Source organism: Echeneis naucrates, chromosome 17, assembly GCF_900963305.1.
Source record: "Echeneis naucrates chromosome 17, fEcheNa1.1, whole genome shotgun sequence".
Classification (NCBI taxonomy): Eukaryota; Metazoa; Chordata; class Actinopteri; order Carangiformes; family Echeneidae; genus Echeneis; species Echeneis naucrates.
In genome coordinates, this window is record NC_042527.1 from 10414052 (window position 1) to 10434204 (window position 20153).

The 20153-nt window shown below is 42.3% G+C and overlaps 2 protein-coding genes across 3 annotated transcripts; both read right to left on the reverse strand.

Moving 5' to 3' along the window:
- Positions 1–153: 153 nt before the first annotated feature.
- Positions 154–6212, reverse strand: chrng (cholinergic receptor, nicotinic, gamma). Of its 2 annotated transcripts, none has more exons than XM_029524217.1 (12): positions 6182–6212; positions 4804–4940; positions 4675–4719; positions 4425–4549; positions 3915–4070; positions 3019–3116; positions 2738–2938; positions 2529–2643; positions 2325–2439; positions 1934–2198; positions 1719–1852; positions 154–1628 (listed from the first exon to the last, which is right to left on the reverse strand). In XM_029524217.1, exons 1-12 carry the CDS (start codon positions 6210–6212, stop codon positions 1407–1409), a joined length of 1644 nt encoding a protein of 547 aa, XP_029380077.1. In that variant the 3' UTR covers positions 154–1406. The 2 variants fall into 2 exon arrangements, with proteins under 2 accessions (XP_029380077.1, XP_029380075.1); XM_029524215.1 differs by lacking the exon at positions 6182–6212 and adding an exon at positions 5546–5649.
- A 3003-nt stretch (positions 6213–9215) lies between these two features.
- prss56 (serine protease 56) lies at positions 9216–11170 on the reverse strand. The gene is made up of 7 exons (XM_029524779.1): positions 11066–11170; positions 10702–10891; positions 10494–10602; positions 10248–10404; positions 9967–10109; positions 9645–9804; positions 9216–9412 (listed from the first exon to the last, which is right to left on the reverse strand). The coding sequence occupies exons 1-7, from the start codon at positions 11154–11156 to the stop codon at positions 9216–9218; spliced, it is 1047 nt and encodes a 348-aa protein (XP_029380639.1). The 5' UTR covers positions 11157–11170.
- Positions 11171–20153: the final 8983 nt, after the last annotated feature.

The following is a 20153-nucleotide window of genomic DNA, read 5'->3' on the forward strand; positions in this document are numbered from 1 at the left end:
TGTTGCAAATGGCATGTTTTAAGGACATCTTGACAAAACCAAAAAATGAAAAGGGAACGTTCAAAGAAAACAACTTGCCGCCACACTGTGGCGTCCACTGTTCCCTAGCAGCAAATAAATATCTTCCTCTCAAAACAGCGATTTCGCCGTCGCATGCAGTCTGCTTTTTTTTTTTTTTTCATTTTCTACACTGTATATTTCTTGACAACTTACAGTAACTGCTACAACAAAGGAACAAGTGCTCACGTGGTTCAAACTCCCTTACATGAAATCAAATCAAACTTATTTATATAGCTCCAAATCATAACAGAATAACAGTTACATCAAGGCACTTTACATTGAGCAGGTCCGGACCAAGCTCTTTAAGGAGTTGTTTCCAGAGACCCAACAAATCCCTCCATGAGCAAGCACTTGGTAACAGTTGCAAGGACAAACTAGCATTCTCTCCTCATTATATAGGATATAAATAAAAAAAAATATATATAGAAACCTCCCAACGAGCATAATAAGTCACTGACTTACCCTCTGTGTTGGACCTGCGGACTGATGATGTAACAGTGAAAAGAAAGGCGAACGCTTAAGGGTCTGCAGGATCAGGGAGATTTAAGTGCCAGCCTCTTTACCAGCTCTGTGTGGCTGTGTGAATGTTCATGCAGTAATGTTTGGTTTTGTGAGTCTGTGTGTCTAGAGGTCTCACTCCCATTCTAACACCCCCAACTCTGTCTTTGCCCCTGACTGTTTCCATCCCAACTAGCCGGATCTGCCTTTTGTTGGGCCAGAAAGGCACCACTCAGCCATGTAATTGAAATCCTGCTTCCAGTGGTGGAGGGCTGCACTGTGGGTCTATGTTTTGGGAAGAGTCTGGGGGGTGTCAGTAATCCTGAACTGTGCCTTGAAAAAGGCATCAAACACCGGATTAACAAAAAATTCAATCCTGCAGTGGGACCTTCGCTGGTAAAAACAATTGTTTGGCATTTGGTTTTAATTCGCCTCGGTTGTTTACTAGTTACATGTGTGATCAACACCATGTTTTATGTTGACTGTCATGGGGAAGAAAGTAAACTGTCAGTAAATGTGCAGACAGGAAGTAAAAACCCTAAAGGTTTATCTATTTTTTTCTTCACAACAGCAATGCTGGCATTTTCCAACCTTGCAATTGACCCCAGTCTCTATAATTATGGATCAAATGTGGCATCAACGCTCATGCAGCGATTCATCCACATGACCAGGTATATTTGTCTGAACCTCTCAGGTAGTGAACACCTCCACAGTAGCACCTGACCACCAGTGCAGAAAATACATACAGTTGTATCTTTTCCATTCTCAGTGCATCCCAGTCATCAATGAAGCATCACTTACACATGCTGCCCAATTTCCACGTTGAAACCTAATGATCTTCTCCTGGTTCAGCCCAGGAAGTCTGCTCCCATCCCATTCTCAGTTGTATCATTAAGATTGTTTACCAGAGGAAGGTACTTCTTTGGATCACCAAGGAAAGGTGATGAGGGAGGCTGGTTGAAGTGGCCCATCAGGAAAATTCCGATAGTGCCAATCAAAAACACCAACGTCATGACAATAAAGCAAACCCTGTCGATCACCCGCGCCACCAGGAACCACTCTTCATTCTCCTGTTTTAATGAAAAAGAATGAGGTCCAAATTGATACTGATTTAAACTCGGGGAGTAAGATGAATCTGGTGTAATAAAAGTAGAACTCACGTTTTGAAAGTTTCTCTGCTGTCGCGCTGCCTCAGCTATGTTTTTGCATGATGCCACACACTGCTTCAACTGAGGAGAGGCCTTTGCCAGACTGGTACCAAGGTGCTCAGCTGTGCCCCCCTCCAGCCCGTCGTCTGAGTTCAAAACAGACCAGGTGTTTACTTGGGTTAAAAAGAAAAACACACTTTCAGGTAGCCAAAAATTCAGATACTTACGTAGCTTCTCTAATGCTGTTTTAATCAATCCATTTCTTTCTTTGAGTCGTGTAAACATGAGTTCGGACCGAGCTGTTTTCATCACGTATTCCTCCGCCTTTGTGATGAGGGTCATGGAGCTGCGTCGTCGACAGGGCACCAGAAAAACACTGTTACTGTCTGTAGTCAGGTGGTTACCATTTCCACTTACTGAGGTGTTGTCACTGTTTGGTGTCCATGGTTGCATCTGCATCCTCAGTAGTCGAGGAAGGATGTTAAGGAGGATCTGAAAGAAGCAGTTCAAAAGTTTCTCCAGTTGCAAACAAACTGATGTGGACTTCACAGTGTGGCCACCCAGTAGCCCCATCATGGAAATTCAATTTAGAAAAGAGACATCTGGCCTCATACTCACCTTTCTGACTTTGTCCGTCATTATGTGAGTGTTTGGGGTTCTCAGGGAAACGTTGAGAACAATCACACAGTTCATCACGACCATTGTAGTCACTGACATCGCAAACATTAGATACCTGCAGCCACAGGTGTAAAATTCATCACATGTATCTCAGCACTCCCTTCAGTCACCACTAGAGTCTGAGATGAACATTAATGAACTTACTTTCCAATAAGAGGCACGGCCTTCGAGGTCTCTGGAACCTTTTTGGCAATAAGCAGGAGGAACACAGTTTGGCCCAAGAGTGTTGCAATAGACATTGTGCACTTCTGACCACCAGCTACAAAAACGTAACCACACAGCAGTATTCATTCAGATTGGTGTCGTCATGTGATCTTGCAATGACTGACTATGACTGAAAGTAAGGGAAAGACCTTTGCCAGGTAAGTAGTAGACAAGCAGGCCGAGGGAGGAGAAGAGCACACAGGGAACGATGATGTTGATGATGTAGAAAAGGGGCTTTCGCTGGATGATGAGGAAAAAGACCACCTCCTGGTACTCTAGTTCATCCTTCGTATACTGAGTGTTGACGACTTTCTTAGCTGGCCTGTGTCTGATGACCCACTCGCCATTCTCTACCAACAAAGTGTTCATAGTACAAAGACATCATACCTCACTATCGATAAATGTAGAACATCTGTTCGTTTATTTGTACCTGTGAAAGCTTCTGGGTCGATATCCACCCACTCCAGTGTGTGGTTGTCCTCCTGTTTGAGAACCAGTTCGATCTCATTGGCACTGTACGTCTGAGAACTGCACAAAGGGGGAGAACACGCCATCTGTCTCCACAACAAACACAGCCATCTATTCACTTTTACAAGACATCAGAGTGAAAAGAGTCCATGAGTGACGGGAGCACTGTCCCTGTTCTGGACAAGCAAACAAAGAGGGCTGTAGCTAGGAGTTTACAAACACTGCTGTAAAACCTTGTCCTTCGTTTAATCTTCGTTTAATCTGTTCTTTTACCATTTTCTGAAAAGTTGTTATATTCAGTTTTAAAGCCTTTTAAGGCTGTTGTGCAACTGGAATGGAAAGAGTTTTTAGTTTTTATTACATTGCATTATATTGCAACATCATATTAAAATATTGAGTTTATACTACTATGGCTTCTGTTCATATTCCACAACATTGACTCGTTACTGCCTATTGTCAGTATATTACATATCTCTCATCTGCATGTGTGGCTTATTAATTAGACGTATATTGTATACAGTTTACTTTTCTTTATTATTATTTCACATGATTATATTTCCTTGAGATACATTTTCACTCAGAATTAAGGAAACGTGCTGCTGTAACAGGCATCAACCCTAAGGGATCAGCAAAGCCTCATTTTTCCATCTGTGTAATTTTTTTGCTAATTTTTGAAAATTATTGTTCTCAATGAGATGACAACCAAATCCAGAGATGCGCGAGAGGCAAAGGCTGAACCTGGGCCACCTTCATTTGCTGACAGATTTATAGTATCAAGGGTTTTGTTCCGAGTGGAGCCGCTTGGCTCACTAGCTTGTCATCAAGACCAGGTGAAGAACAGACCACCACTCTACTCACCGGAAGACCATGGTGCAGTTCTGCCAGTCAAAGGGAAAGTAGTTTACTGTGATGGTGCAAGCACTGCGGTAGATGGCAGGAGGCAGCCAGTACACACAGCCGTCAGGAGACACAAGTGCATTGCAGTAAAGCGCAACCTCAAACTGTCCATCCACACTACAGACCAGAAGATAGTGGAGACAGAAACTGATGCTCACTCGGTGCACACACACAAACATTTGGCCTTTAGCACTGTATTTTTTATGCATATTTATATAAACATTTTTCAAAGATAGAAGCAAGACTAGTTTGGCATTGTGTTACTTCTGGTGATTGACAGATAACATAACTTAATGCCTTTTTCTGATCAGACCAAACAAAGACAAATCCTGCATTATGCAGGACTGACGCCCTCAGTGACAGTGAGGTTCAAAATGCCACCTATAGCCAAATGCACAGCACTAAATGGCTCAAAGAGAGAGCCTTCTTGATTCAACAAACTTGGTCATATGTGGTAGGCGATACACTCACTTATTCTCCAGTATGATGTCTGGCAGCCATATGCTCTTGGAGGGGACACGAAGGTTAGATGTGATGTTCCCATAAAGTGCTGAGCGGGGAAGCTGGTCCCATCTGAGCCTGTAGTCACACCATTGCTGCAAAAAAAAAAAAAAAAAAAATGCTGTGAACTGGATTTGCTTTTGTTATTTTTTAGCAAATGTGCTATAAAACATAAAAATAAATACCCAGTGTGTGTGTGTGTGTGTATGTGAGTAGTTACCATTTCTATCCAGACGCTGGTCGTCAGCGCCTCTTCCTTCTCATTCTGAAGAGATAGTTGGGGAGACAATGTGAAAAGCCTTAATAGCTACTGACACTAATCAAAAACACTAGACTTAACTTCACCTACCAGGGAGATGAGGTTGGTGAGCGTCATCTTGATATCGACCCGAGTGATGTCCCCACTCCTCTCCATGGGTCGGACATTCTTGTTGTAGTCCTTCATTAAGTCCTTGAAGAGTTCCCCTTCGAGGTTCAGCGCAGATGCTATTAACACAAGTGACAGCACAAGAAGTCAATTTTAAATTTCACATTTTCTGTTCATATTACTACCTGTGTGTGATATGGTTCATGAGGAGTTTTCTGGATAAGAAAAAATCCTAAGTCTGGTGATGTCTGGGGGTCATTATTGGACAGGTGACAGTGTCTAGCATTACAAGAATTTCAACATTTTTCTATATTACATTACAGCAGCAGCAACGCCTGAACATCCCTCTTCTATTCTCAGAGCTCTCCATTTGAGACAACGGTAAACAGATCTTCATCGTTCTTTCATCCGTTGATGAATCTCATGATTTGGTAAACAGTCCTGTTCGGTTTACTGCCAGTCTCAATCATTTCAAAACGGTTACGTTTAGTTTGAATCTAAAAACGCAGGCCTAATCAATAACAGCAAACTGCTGCAGTTGTTAAATAAGTGTCTTTAAACTAGTTTCTCAAATTCCTTTATCACAGTTGGGTACAACAAAACATACATATAGCTTTGGTGGTTCAGTGAAGAACAAATGCTTACACAAGATCAGATATGTCAATACTTTTTGGTAATGTACAACTCCACAAATTCACACAGGATTATCAGCCAGCGTTCCTACCTGTGGCAAGAATATAAACCCTTATGAAGAGCGACAGAGAGAGTGGAGGTCCAGAATCCATCTGTGAAAGTGTTTATGCTGCGCTATCTGGCACAAAACTTTGACCACTAAACTGATTCTCACCGACACTACTTGGTAGAGCTGCTGGCCCCCCCAGCCTGTCTGTGTGAGTGTGTGTGTTTCCCAGCAGAGGTTAATGCTGTTGGAAGGGCTGAGGTTTAAAGGAATGGTCAGAGCTATGCGGGGGGCGTTGATGATTGTTGAGGTTAAATCCAAGAGTGTATTAGCAGTGTGGCATAGCCAGCTGTCATGCACATAGTTTGGGTATTGTAGTCGGTACATGGCTGCCCTCCAGTGTTAAAGTACCCCGTCTAAACACACACTGCTGGGTAATTCTATTCAGAGCACCTGGCTACTGTCATTCAGGCGTCCTTATAGAAAGAAACAAACTCTTTGTAGATTTAGCTCAGCAGTCTTCTATAATAAGATAGTTAACAGCTTTTTTCCACCAGAGGCCCGAGTTAGATGTGGTTTCTATAATAAAAGGATTACAGGCAGAATGATTAGACGATAAAGAGAAGGAGACCGGAGCATTGTCAAGAGTCTCTACGTGCCGGAGAGTAAAAAAAGCCTTACACTGGACAAGAGAACAGGTGATAAGTCTCATCCATTTACAGCACACCACCTGTGATGACTGACCGGGCTCTGTGGAGGCTGCTAACACATTTGTGGGCTGTCATTAGTTTGTGTGTGTGTGTGTGTGTGTGTGTGTGTGTGTGTGTGTGTGTGTGCGTCAGTCACAAAAATACTTGTTCCTGGCATGATATGGCACACTTCCCACAAACACATAAACACAAGTCAGAGGCAGTAGTTGCTCAATCAAAGTGTGCATGTCATACTCATATTAATTGTAAGAAAAGTTTGGTTTTAATCATCACCATGAAATCAAACAGAAGCTGAGAGTTGGTGATAATTGTGAGCTGTATATGCAGCAAAGAGTTTTCTGTTTTGTTTTGTTTTTTTTTAAACAAGTCAAGGCTGACACTTTTTGAAGTAGCAGTTGTCAGTACTCACTAAGAGGGTTCAATTACGATTCCTCATTCGGGAAATGAAGAGAGAAAACAGGGAGGTGCTGTTCATCACAGCACAGCAGCTGCTGTGATGATGGGAAATTGTTTTAAGCCTTAGAGGGTCAGAGGACTGAGGTCAGTCTGGGGCCATAATAGGAACTGAACCTGATGGAAACCTCAAGAGAGCATGTTTGGGTTTTTTACCAGTACAAGTACAGGATTAATATTAATGTTGTCTATTAACTATTGTCTACCATTTAACACGACCATGCCATAGCGGTGATAACAATTTTATTTATGTATAGATTAAATTTTTTATTATTATTTTTTTCTTACAAAAATACAAAGGCTTTTTTTGTACAAATAAATATGGCAGAACTTAAGATAAAATGATTAATATATACAGTCAGAGTGCCTGAGTGCCTCACAAGAGGCTCAACCTTTTCAAAAGACAATGACGATATGAATAACTTATCATTTTTTACAGATTCATAAGTTAGACAAGGCGGCGTCTTCAACTACAAAAGAAATCCAGTTGCGTAATAGGTGGACAAAAATTGGGTTGATACATTCATGGTTGTGTTTTCATTTAGAGCTAATTTCAGTCTCTCAAAGAAGGAAAACAGCAACAACAACAATAATAATAATGGCAACAGAAGAGGGTATGTCTGTGTGGCTGTGCGTTTTGTTTTGTTTTTTGTGTTGTTTTTTTTTTTTGCGTGATTCTCTGTCCCATAATAAGGGGTTTCTTCTGCTCTCTTTGAGGGTTTTTGTTTCTTTTGCTCCTTTCTTATTTTTCATTTTGTCTCACTTGTTGTTTGATGAAGTTAAGTCTTGAGTGCCTCTAATGCCAAAGCTATGATCCTTGGTGCACTGCGGTAGAATGACTCGTTCTCTAGGCCCACGAGACTGTAGAAGGTCAAAGGTCTTCCTCCCACTACTGCTCTGACCCGTGCCTGGTAGAGTCCTCGGTCATTCTTGGAACTCAGATCAACTAAAACCTGAGGAAAAGAAAGAAGATCAATAAAATAATGGATTTTTCCTCCCACCAGCACATATTTGCTTCTCCTCACTTCTTATTAACTAATAATTTACCTCTTGGAAATTCATGTGCAAGTTCTTGTTGGGGATGTTTAGGATCCAGCTGTAGGAGTCTCTGACTTGGCTGACTCGCTGTGAGGATTCTCTCACTCCAGGACAAGCTACATGCAAAAAAAAAAAAAAAACAAAAAAAACTTAATGGTACAAATAACAAGACAACTTAAAGGTATTAGTTTTAGTCAGTACAGGTTGAGGCACGTACTTTTCCCACCGGCTCCGAGTATCTGCCTCTTTTGAAGGAGGCTCCTGTATATTCTCTGAAGACTTTGTATCTTAACAGCATGTGTAGTTTTTCTGGGGTCAGCAGTCATCTCTGTCCGGTCACCATCAGTGTCCATCTGGACGATAGCTGGTGACTGAACCGAAGGTTGTAACGATGAAGATTTTAAGTCTCTTTTGTCTGCGGGCTCTAGAAATGGAAAATCCTCTGATGTGGCGCTCCATGATACATCAGGAGAAACATCTGTGATGGATGAGGTTTCACTTTGTGTATCTTTTTGCACATCCTGTGTCTTCAGTTTTTCTATCTCATTCATCAATGCTGTTAGAAGCGACCAAGGCTTCTGGGCTTCCTCAGAGGAGGAGGAGTGGACCGGTTTCCCAGTGAAAGAAGTGGGAAAAGGTGGAGCACTGGGAGTCTCTTTCTGAGGGTAGGCTGTGTCCAGGTGAAGGACTGGAGGAGCAGCTCTGGAGTCCAGTTTGAAACGCAGAGCTGAGATGACAGCCCGATATTCTTCCTCTAGCTGATGTACTGAGGCGTCCTCTGTCTGCAGATGACATGGATATTAATACCAGTTTAAAATAAACCAACATCAAGTGATTATAATCAGTTATGCCCTTTCCTTTCTCACTGAAGGTACCAGTGTTGACAATCTACCTGTAAGAAAATGTTGTGCTCATGTGTTGTTTGTGCAGCGGACGTGTCTGTAGATGTGCCGCTGTGTTGTTTGTCCATGTCTTCAGCCATCTTTCTCAAGTATTTGTCCCAGTCGTCAACCAGAGGGCCCACCTCTCTGAATAGAGCAGGAGGAGCTGAAGGACTCTGCTCTTCATCCACTGCCGCTCCGCCCAGCTGTTCTACAAGTAATAAACCTCATGTTACAACACTGACTAATAATGCAATCTCTTAATACACCACTGCATCTGAAAAGGAGGCATTATTTGGCTGTTTACTCATTTTCTAGACATTTGAACAACAGCAAGTTTATATTTTTCTACCTTCAATCTGTGTGAGACATTGGCTCAACCCCAGGTCCCTGCGCTCTCTGGTGTGAGCGAAAGCTGTGCTGTAGATGTGCTCCACCAGCTGAGGCAGTGTCTGGGTGAAGAAGGTCAAGTCCACCTTGTCCCTAATGTAGTCTTCAGCTCTCTGGAGCAAGTCCAACAGGGTCTGGAGGAATGAATGCATCTCTAGATGGCAGAGAGTGAACACAATTCAGAGACCTCTACAGGAAATATTGTACTGTGTCTTTTTTTTTGTAATTATCTATGAGAATTTTTCACTTACGACATTTCTTGAAGCGGGTTAGGCACTTATCCTCCGCCATTTGGCTGCAGACGCTGGCAGACTGACCAGGGGGGCAGGTCAGAGTGTAGAAATGACAGAGAGAGCTGAATTCAGGCTTCTGCTCCTCCTCTGTCATTTCTGTTGTCTTCAGAAGTTCTGCACATGTTGGCTCCCGGCTACCAAATGACTCTAAAAACATGAGAATGGATTTTAGTAATTGTACATATTGAATGTTTAGGTTTGGGGACAAGAAGCTCATTGTTTTTCTGAGCTGCTCTGGCACATGTGGCATATTCACTTTATAAAATGTTTTAAAAAAGGGGGGGGTTCTTTATTTTGTGGTGGGGGTTCAGGGTTAAGGTTAGGGAAATGGGAAAAAAAAAAAAAAAAGGAAGGGGGGGATTGAAAGGGGGAAACTTACTGTGTATCTCAGCCTGAATCCAGTCAGAGAAGGCAGAAACCCGTGTGTAGACTCCAGGCTTGCCTTTCTCTCCACAGCCGTCTCCCCAGGAAGTGATGCCGTAGAGTTGGAACCGACCTGAAATTCGGTCTTGGTATATCAGAGGACCTCCAGAATCTCCCTAAAAATGACAGAAAGAAGAAAGAAGTTTGGTTAGCAAATCGTTGGGTTTCCAAAAATGTTTCCCCAAAATAGCTTTTTACATTAAAATAAGAATGAGAAAATGATAACTGCTGACAATCAAAACACAGGGGCCCCAAGTGAAAATGACATCTCTGCCCACCTGACAGGAGTCAATGCCTCCAGAGAGATAGCCAGCACACAGCATGGTGTTGGTGACCAGCTCTTTGCCAAGAGCACTTTTACAGGTGCTCTGAGGCAGCAGGGGAACCTTGGCCTCCATCACCATGTCAGCAGACGGGCCGTCTGTCAAAGAAAACAGACACAGACACATATATATTCTATTTTGGGTATCGTCAGATTTAATTACTCAGAGAAATTTGTTAAGTGTTCATCAAAAGCACACATCTTTCATACAAAAATGAAACATGCAAGATTGCGTACCTTCATATAGGGAGCCCCAGCCTGCCACCAAACATGGACTGCCAGTAGGTGGCTCCATGCCAGAAGGGAGACACACTGGGGCAACATGCTCAGATAAGACCACTGGTGATGTCAGCTCCACCAGAGCTATATCGTTGTTAAATGTCTTTGGGTTGAACTGCAGAAATAGGACAGGTTTTGAATGATTTGTTGATTGATTGAATAGCTTAATGTCTGACTGAAATGGGAACTGCAGCCTGTTGCTACCTTAGGATGAGGAATGATACGGTTCACTTTGAGAACTTGCTCATCAGGGTCAGTCTTGGTGATGTCAAACTCCCCCACGACGGCCGTCCAATAGCTCTCACTACGGCTGCTGCAGGGGACAGACAAATAAGAGAAAGGAGGATTCAGAGAGGAAAGGGAAAAAAAAAAAAGAGCAATAATTTTACCACAGCAACACATGCACTCGTACCCAGCAAAACAATGTGCAGCAGTAACCACCCAGGAACTGTCCACCAAGACTCCGCCACACATCAGGCCACCATCCAGCTGCAGGTTGACCAACCAAGGCCAGCTGCCTGGAGGAGCAGGAGAGCCACCCACGATCCTGGAGCGCGGCTGTGTGATATTTTGCACCGTGGATGACCTTTGGCCGCACACTGCTGCTGGAACACAGAAACAATGATGGCCAACAAATACAGAAAGCGTTCCTATATGTGGACAAACGTCTATTACGAAATCCATGTAAATGAGTTGAATGAACTATTGATCTACTTTTGTGTTAAGTAAATAAAAAGAATAATTGATATGAGTGCGTCTTGATTACATCTCCTCACCTTGTGCATGTGACTGCGTGGCAGGTTCCAGGTTCTGCATTGTGTTGAGCAGGCTGCACTGGAGGACACGGGCGCTGCAGCTCTCACCCATGATCCGGATGCAGCTCTCCTTGTCCAGCTCCCCAGCTGGGCAGCGGTGCTGGTAGTACGCACAGGCTTGGCTCAGAGCCCAGCTCCGCTCTGCTCCATCTTGAATCTTCTGCGCTTTGCTGATGATGTTACAGCTCGGCTCTGATAAGGCACTGGCAGGGGACGCTGGCAAGAGGAGGAGCACTCCGAGTTAAAGTCTCACCAAGAACACACTGAGCGGTGACGCTGGACAAAGGTGGCTGAAAGATGCTCAAGAATGAAAAGGTAATGGTAATGTGTACTCACAACAGGTCCCAGACAGTTGTCCGCAGTCCTGAAACAAACAGGGAACGCAGCCCCGACAACCTGCCTCAGCCCGACTTCTCTCAGACGACGCACGCTCCAGAGCAGACAGGGCACTAGTCAGGGCGGCCTCCAGAACCACAGTGCCACGATCAGACAGGGCTGCAGGGGTAGACAGGAGAAAAGAGTGAGTGAGTGAGTGAGTGAGTGAGTGAGAGAGAGTGAGAGAGAGAGAGAGAGAGAGAGAGAGAGAGAGAGAGAGAGAGAGAGAGAGAGAGGTCAGGCAGGCCAGCATACAGGTATGGTATGTTGGCTGAATCATTGCAGAGACTGCAGTACAGAAACGGCTGAACTACATAATGTCTCAGTCAAAACAGTTTAACAGTCTCCTGTAAAAATCCTTGTTTACAAAACAATTAGGGATCCCAGTTTCAGACTCCATTGTCAGAATTATGCACCGAATTTAGTAATAAGAGGAAGAAAACGGCTGAACGTTAAAGAAAATGTATTTAGGCTTTGTTCACTTGAACACTTGCTCGAGTAGATGTGCAGTGTACTTATTGATTGTGCAAGAGTGCCCAAAACAACAAAAAGAAAACGTTGTCTTAAATTTGTGCAAATACATCTGCAGAGGCGTACTGTTAATTACCTATCTCTCTCTATATTTATATATCTATATCTATATATATAGATATAGATATATATATGTGATTAAACTGCCAACAGGTCCATTACCATCTATCACTGTTTGACCATTTCACATGTTTTATGGATTCTTCACTCCAGAGATTTCTTGTTATAACTTTTACAGGAAAAATGTGTCAACAGGCTACAGTAACAGGAAGGACATGAAGACTGTCATTTGCTGTGGGAACACTTTGTGTCTCCAATACTATGTATTGGAGAATTAACATGAACTAGTGCGGCTTTCTGTGTGTGTGAGTGTCCTTTTTCTCATGCTACTTGTTGAGCTCATTGGCAGTGTGCTAGAGGAGCTAGCTCACGCTCAGCGTGCTGGTGAGGCTTCTACAGAGACACTTCAATCGGACCGCCGACCATGCAGCCCCCCTCTGTGCCGCGCCACATCACAGGATAGGCCACTAACAACAACAATGTTGATTGAAGACTTAATTAGAAGGCCAGGGCTGAGGGGACAGAAGCTGGCGGGCAGGGACAGACCCCAGGGGCACAGGCTGGCAGCCCTGGGGCAGCTCAGACCCCGAGTCCCTTGTCCTAAACACTCCAAACACACACTGCTATCACCAGCTGCTTGGATGAAGGCTCTGCTGTACTCAGCACAGAGGTCCTGCTTCACTTTGTCTCTATTTGACATGTAACTCTCCTAAAAAGGCTACAAGAGATCATTTTATCAGCTTCTTTGAGGACAATTATTAACTCAAAGCTGAACACCTGCTACTCTGCACTGTATCTTTATCCAGTGGGTGATCCAGCACAGATAAGTAACACACAAACTAACGCACAAAAGGTCCATGGGTGTTCATATGCATCAGCTTTTCACGCTAAAACAAAGTAACTTGCAACAGATGACTCGCGAAAAATTTGAGTGAGCAGCGTTCAGATCTGTAAAATCAGCAGGTGTTTGGAGAGATATTAATGTTTCTGAGACATCACAGTGTCACCAGTGGTTCTTTGCATGCTTGTTGTGGCTGATACACAAAAAGATACCCGTTTTCCAAAGAGAAATTTTGAAACTATTTTTTACAGTTGATTCAGCAAATATCAGACGTCATAACTCTAGCCACTCACAGGCACTGTTGTGGGTACTCTTAACAAAATTGTTGTTACTGAGAAACAATGGAAAAACTGTTGTTGTACCTTTGAGTGCGCTCTGGGGCATCCTGTAGACCTCTCTACTTGTCGGGGCTCCCAGCAAGCAGTCCAGCCCCATAAACAACAGTGATATCAGCAGCAGCATGGTTGTCAGAGCATCAGACCTCAACTTCACAATGACAACAAGCAGACACGCAGGAAACACGAGGGATGACTGGACAGGGTGAAGAGGTGCTGGAGACGGGGCTTCCAAATCCTTACTGTCTGGTGGTTCTCTGCAGTCTCCCTCCTCCTGTCTTCTGAGATCTCTCCCACACTGTCGTGCAGGGCATCTGTCTGTAAGTTTGCTTAGAGGAACAATAGGTGCCTAGAGTGGTCCCTGGTATATATATAGAGCACCCAGGGGAACACCAGTAAGAGGGAGGGGGAAGAGGATAGGGAAAGACAGAGCGAGAGGGCGGGAGGAGGGAGAAATGCTCCCATGGCCAATACACAAACAGATGAATTCATTAAGACTGTGACAGCAAATCGGGTGCAACTTGCCAAGGCTGGACATTACAAAGAGGTTTGGTTCTGTGAAAGGAAACAGAGGGAGGGAGAGAGAGAGATACAGATAGGAGGGGGGACTGATTGGCTGGGCCGTAGGGAAGGGGGTGTTGTTTGAATTAATTAATGTGAGAGGAAGAGGGAGAAAGTTATGCAGAGAAGGATATGGGCTGCTATAGAGGAATGTACAGTGGGAGAGACGGTCAACGGGCGTCTGAGCCCAAGTCTCAAAGCGTGAGCACTGCGGGCAGGAGATGGAAGGCAATTCAGCGACAGAGTATGAGAGAGCCGGAGAGAGGGAGAGGGAAGTGTCTGCCATTCTGCATGCCCCTCAAAGAAGGCTTTGTCCCCGGCGTCCCTCTGAGGATGCCCACATCAAAGGCGTCCCCCGGGCATCACTTGGCTGCCGCTTCCATTGATCACTTACAGTCCTTTATCCCCCCCATTAAAATATTGTCAGTTCACATCGCTTTTGTCTTTCTCTGCTGAACTCTGTTTTTGTTACATAAAGATACATTAAAAGAGTGCTCATATGAACGTTATGTGTTTTTCAAGTCAAGAAGCCTTTCCTGTCAGCATGTTTGTTGCCATCACATTTATTAAAACAAAAGGGAGAAAAATGGTAATCGACTTACTTTCAGACAAAATCATTCAGTCTTACGTGATTAAATAAAATTAATCTATACCACTTTTGATAAAGTGAAACGGAAAACATCTCTGACTTTAACATCTAACTTTAAACATGTTTAGGATTTACAGTTCAAACTATGATATTATAAGAGCTAGAACTACTTAAAGCATTAAAGTGAATGAGCAAACTATTATTCGTGTTGCATTCTTTTAACCTAAAAACTAGGATATTGGCTCAATTTCATTGAAACATGTGGAAAGAAATGGCAATTTACGCAAAATTTTATAGTCCATTGTGAACTTTTAAGAACAACAACTAACGCCTATGTATACAAGATATTCATGCATACATCAGTATATAAAATGAAATGTAAAAATTGAGTTGTGTGCTTTGTGGAGATCCTGTCACTAAGACCATGTGCCAAAGAGTTTTCTTATTACTCTTTTGACTTTGGTTTAAAAAAAAAACAAAAAAAAAAAAACACAAACAGGTGTGATTCTCTTTATTATTCTAAAATTGTGATGCAATTCATGACATATTTGTGTTTTATAATGATAAAATGTCTAAAATCTAAAAAAAAAAAAAAAAGGTATGGGCAGAGTAATAAAACTGACATAAACACAATGTTCTGGGCCAGCCAACAACCCAAAGGAGTAACACTCAAAGGAGTCAACTTTGAGCCAACTAACTGGCTGAACGATAAAAAGAGCGGCAGTCAAATCCAGCAGGGCATTATCAAAGAGAGCTGACCACTGTTGCCTCAAGCCAGCACTGACAGCAGAGTTTACACCAACAACAACATATAGTATCCGTGAGACAGTGTGTGATTGTATGTTTATGTTTTGGTCAAAGTTTGTGTCGCCTAGTCTTGTGAAGTGAAATGGTTTGGTGATGGGAAGGCTCAAACAAACACATTTCTGATTGCAAGGAGAGGAAAATGACAAAGAGGAGTCAGAGAAGAAGGAAAAGTGTTTCTCCCTTTTTTGAGCCCTGTTTTCAGACATTGAGTGTGTATATGTTTTGTTGTGCGCACTGTGCCCCAGCCCCCTCCATGCACCCGTGCAGTACAATGGCCCGGAGATCTAAGAACAGACTCAGGCGGAGCGGAGCGGGAAGGGCATGGGACAAACGGGCGGCACTCTTTCATTCCTCCCCCCCTCCCTCACTACATCCACTTCCCTTTGATGTCCTTTGATTAATTTGCCTTCTGTGTAGTCTTCCTTCATCTATCAACCAAACATGCAGCACTTTTCCTCTCTTCTGTCCTGCCAGCCTGTCTCCATCTCCACAGTGACTGGTCTTCTACCTCATCACCTCATAGAAAACTGACACTTAATCTTTAATTTTCAGTGATATACTACTTATGACTTAAATTAACATGCACCATTGAGAAATATTAAGGGGAATATGGAAGAGTGTAAAAGAAGCCAGAGTGTTTTCAAATACAGCGTTTAGCATCAGTTAAGAAATACACATCAATTACACACACTCCATTTCACCAAAAAGGTATCGATCATTTCAAATACAAACATGCCTTAATTTTCTCAATGAACTTAAAAAGGTCTTTACATTTACCTATCATCATATGATTCTGATGGATGTGATTTTTCCTTGTCTTTCTTTTTTATTTATATTAAATGCATTTTCAGCTATAGGCAAGTAGGAGGAAGTAATGGCATTTTTGTCCTGTTATGCACTTTAAAAGACACACATCTAATAGATGCAAATAGATTTTAGGGTGTGAACAACAAAACAACACTTGTGTTACTTAAAGCAGTTAGCATAAGCATAATGAAAAGCAGCCTGTGATGATGTTGGTTTTTTTTAGGCCTTTAAATGACAAATACTGGTCACTGAATTGCTGTGCACGAGTTTGTCATCATTATAGTGATTATGCGTTTAGCACTAGAAAAAGTTGGAAACATTTCCAACACCCCATGTGTTTAAAACAGCAGTAAGAGGACGTGCTGAGCTGCTGAAATCCCCGTGAATGCACAATCTGTTGAATCATCTACAAGTGATCTACTGTGAACTGGCTGCTTGAGCAGGTTACATAAAGAAAACACAGCTCAGCACAAAATCACACCACAATGAGAACCTCAACAACAATCGTGTCGAATAAAGCCCAGGTATTGTGTTCGGTTATGAAACCATTTCTCCCATTGTCTCAGGCAGAAAACAATTGAAATCTAGGTCAGTGGGTTGCGCAAGGGAGAAGAGGTTCCCAACATTTAACGCAGACAGACACTTGAACCCCCTGACAATAGTCAATCAGAAGCAGCTCATCTGCAGAGGGCCGGTATTGGGTCATTGTTAGACATGTTGTTAATTAGATCTATTATGACCTCAACAATCACATTAACTGTCATTAAATGCACATGAACCACCAACTGCTCAATAATGAAATATCTAGTTTACCTAAGTGGAGTGATAATGATGATATGGTTGATTAAGCTCAAGTGGAAACGTCGTCAGATCATTATTTTATTTATTTATTTATTTATTTTACCAATAATGATTTAATTACAAAAGCCCTTTGTTTCATCAGAAATGTTGACAAAAGTTCTTGTTGAAATTCAATCAAAAGCAGGATTAAGAAATAAAATGTTTTATAGCACAGTTTGAATTGTTGTTTGTAAATGATTATTACTGAATAGAAAGAAAGGTCTGCCATCTGCCTTGCCCGGACTGAGCATTGGTCCAGAATGATGTTTTGATGGTGAGTGACACAGGAAGGCTCTCTCTTGTGCGTGGTGCCTCTATCCCCTGACTGGTGCACTTCTGTCCTTTTGCTCTTTAAGGCATTTTGTAGAGATGTATAAAAATGTATTCTACATCTGCTTGTGGACGTGTCTTACCGGCATCGGGGGGAAGCTGTGGAATATCTCCAGCATCCCGGGGCACTGTAGCAATGTTCACTCTTCACAGCTGCTGGTGTAAGGCACACCCTTACCTTAAGACACAGAAACACACCACATCATCTATTTACTGCTTTATAACATGACCAGCGTGCCAAACTGTAAAATCAGATTTTCTATTGCATTAAACTGTCAGTAATGCTTTACTGTGTGCGGGAGTACCAAAGAAATTGAGGTTTTGTAAAACAGGCACCATAAGGCAAAGGTGGATATAATTTTTAAAGTGTGGACAACAAAACATACAAAGCAAAAACATTATTTCAATGTTAGTTATTCAGTAACAAAAAATACATTATTTGCTATGAACCTGTGTACTTATGCCTTTCGACCAAATCCTGTCATTGTCACTCTGCTCTTGTGGATGCTAATAATTCTATTGTATTTGGTTTGTTACATGAACAAAAATACTGACTGAATATATCTCCTGTTTGGACCACTAGACTAGAAGACAGAACAAAGTGAATGTACACACTGTGTACTGTGATTCCAGCCCATGCTTAGCATCCTGTGGTTGATTTGAGAAGGCTGACATCTAGTGTCACAATAATGACATTTCTTTTTTTTTTTTAAATTGTCAGCTGGGATTAGTGTCTAAAATCTGTTGATGTAACGTGAAGTAAAAAGATTAAATGAATTAAACCTTCAATCTGTTTTTGGAAGTTTCCTGCAGTACACAGTAAACTATCAATACCGTTAACGTCCTCTGCCTTATTTCACCAAAAATTACGGTTAAGAAAATGGCCCTGAGGGGCCCATGATTATACAGTAAAAGTAACTTCTCATATGTGATGCAGGGAAAAAAAATGCTACAGAACAATAAAGCTAATTAATATTATCCCTCTTTGAGAACAACATGTGGCCAATGTTGCAGCTGTACTGACTCAGTTTAGACAAACTGCCAAATGAAATGCCAGTTAGCAACAGCATGTGGCTAACTGTAGTTTGTGCATCTGTTCAGTGCACCAATGTAATTATTATAATCAGGTGATGCTTTTGCTCACTCCTGGTACATGCTGAAATTGGCCATGGCCAAGTAAGGTTAATCTGTTAATCTGTAAAATGAATGCCCCGTGTCAGCAAACCTTAAATGTGTGCCTGTTTGGGTTACTGCTGATTACTCACCAGTCTCCACACATGTTGGCTTGTCAGCAGGCAGTGGCTGCCTTTTAACTGCAAACAACCCCACAACATTACTTACATCATTTAAAAAGGTAAAAAAACAAACAAACAAACAAAAAAACCCAAAACAAACAGACAACATTTGATGCAGATGAGAAAAACCTATTTTAGCAGTAGTTGCCTAAGCCAAATCACAATATGGCTGTTAGACATACAAAGGTTAGATCTGTTATGGAGAATATGTCAAAGTTGAACACCTTCAAATAAATGACTTTCAAAAACTGACTTTCTGCCTAACATAAGGGAAAGTCTATACAATAATGATGACCAATAACAGTATATTGAATCCAAATAGGATATTTTCAGTCATCATGGAAAACGGTTCATAGTAAATAATAATGACCTTGATTATTGTCTTCGTTATCCTATTATATTTCAAACAACCTTCAAATTCAGTCAGCAATATATAGATATATACCATTAATCTTCGCCTGCCACGCCTGTTGTTCCCATTATTTTATATTCAAAATGTACCTTTGTGAGACCCATTAAAAAGGAAGCTAGAAGGCAAAAAGCATCTGTCTCTTTGGTCTCACCTACACGTCTGCTGCTGCTGTCTGACTGACCTGGTGGAATAGGCAGAACACAACGCCCCTCACTTCCCCCTCCACCTCCTCTCTCTGGCCAAGCCATTAGCCGTGAATTATGGTGCTGCTACCATCACAGCCAATTGTCTGGATGAAAAGCAAGCTCTGTCTCAGTTACCGTTGTGTGCTAGCTTGTGCATGAACAGCAGGTTAAGGATTGCAGCTCTTGATTCGCTCCGTGCTTCAGGTCAGAGCAGGTAAGCGGATGGCACTCTGCAGGTTGTTGCAGAGGTGTTCCAGGACAATTTCTGCATTATGATTACTGAAAACACAATGCATGGAATTCCTTCAGATTATTGTTGGGTGCGAGATCAGATTGTACAAATTTGTGCATGTTAATGATAGTCACCTCATATTATTTTGTGCTTTGGAAGACTATATACTGAGATATAAGACGAAATTCTGTGAAATGACTGTGTTCCTTACAGGGCAACTGGTAGATGTGTGGCTGAGAGAGAGGGGGGGAGAGAGAGAAAGAGAGAGAGGGAGGGAAGAGGAAAATAGACTGAGGGAGAGCAGGGAGAGCTGTATCTCTTACCAGGAAAACTCCTGCAGTTGTATCACTGGGAAACCTGCAAGCAGATGTGATGGCTGAGTGATGCAGAGACTGGACACAGGCGCATTATCAGACACTGCACTGAACAGCACAGTAAGTGTTCCCTGACAATTATTTTGCTTGTTATCGGGAGCTTCTAACTGACATAAGGGGACTGCAGTGTTGCACAGGGCTCACTCTTTGCCAGCTATCCTACTGCAAAGACCCAGACAGCATTATCAAACCAACACAAGCAGAATTTTCTCTCAGTAAGATTTGGATTCACTCTTAGTACTTTCATTCAGTTGAACTGAAGCTGCACTAACAACTTTGCATTCTGTAATATTTTGTGTAAATTGCTCAAATCTGCATTTTAAACTGTGCATGTCTGCTGTTTTCCATCCATTCCATCCTGTGTGTTTAAATAGTGCCATTAAAACTTATCTGTCAATGCTCGCGCAAGTGTAAGTATTCACTATTTATTTACTGTACATCTGTTTTTTTCATTCTTCAGTGACAATGATGCATT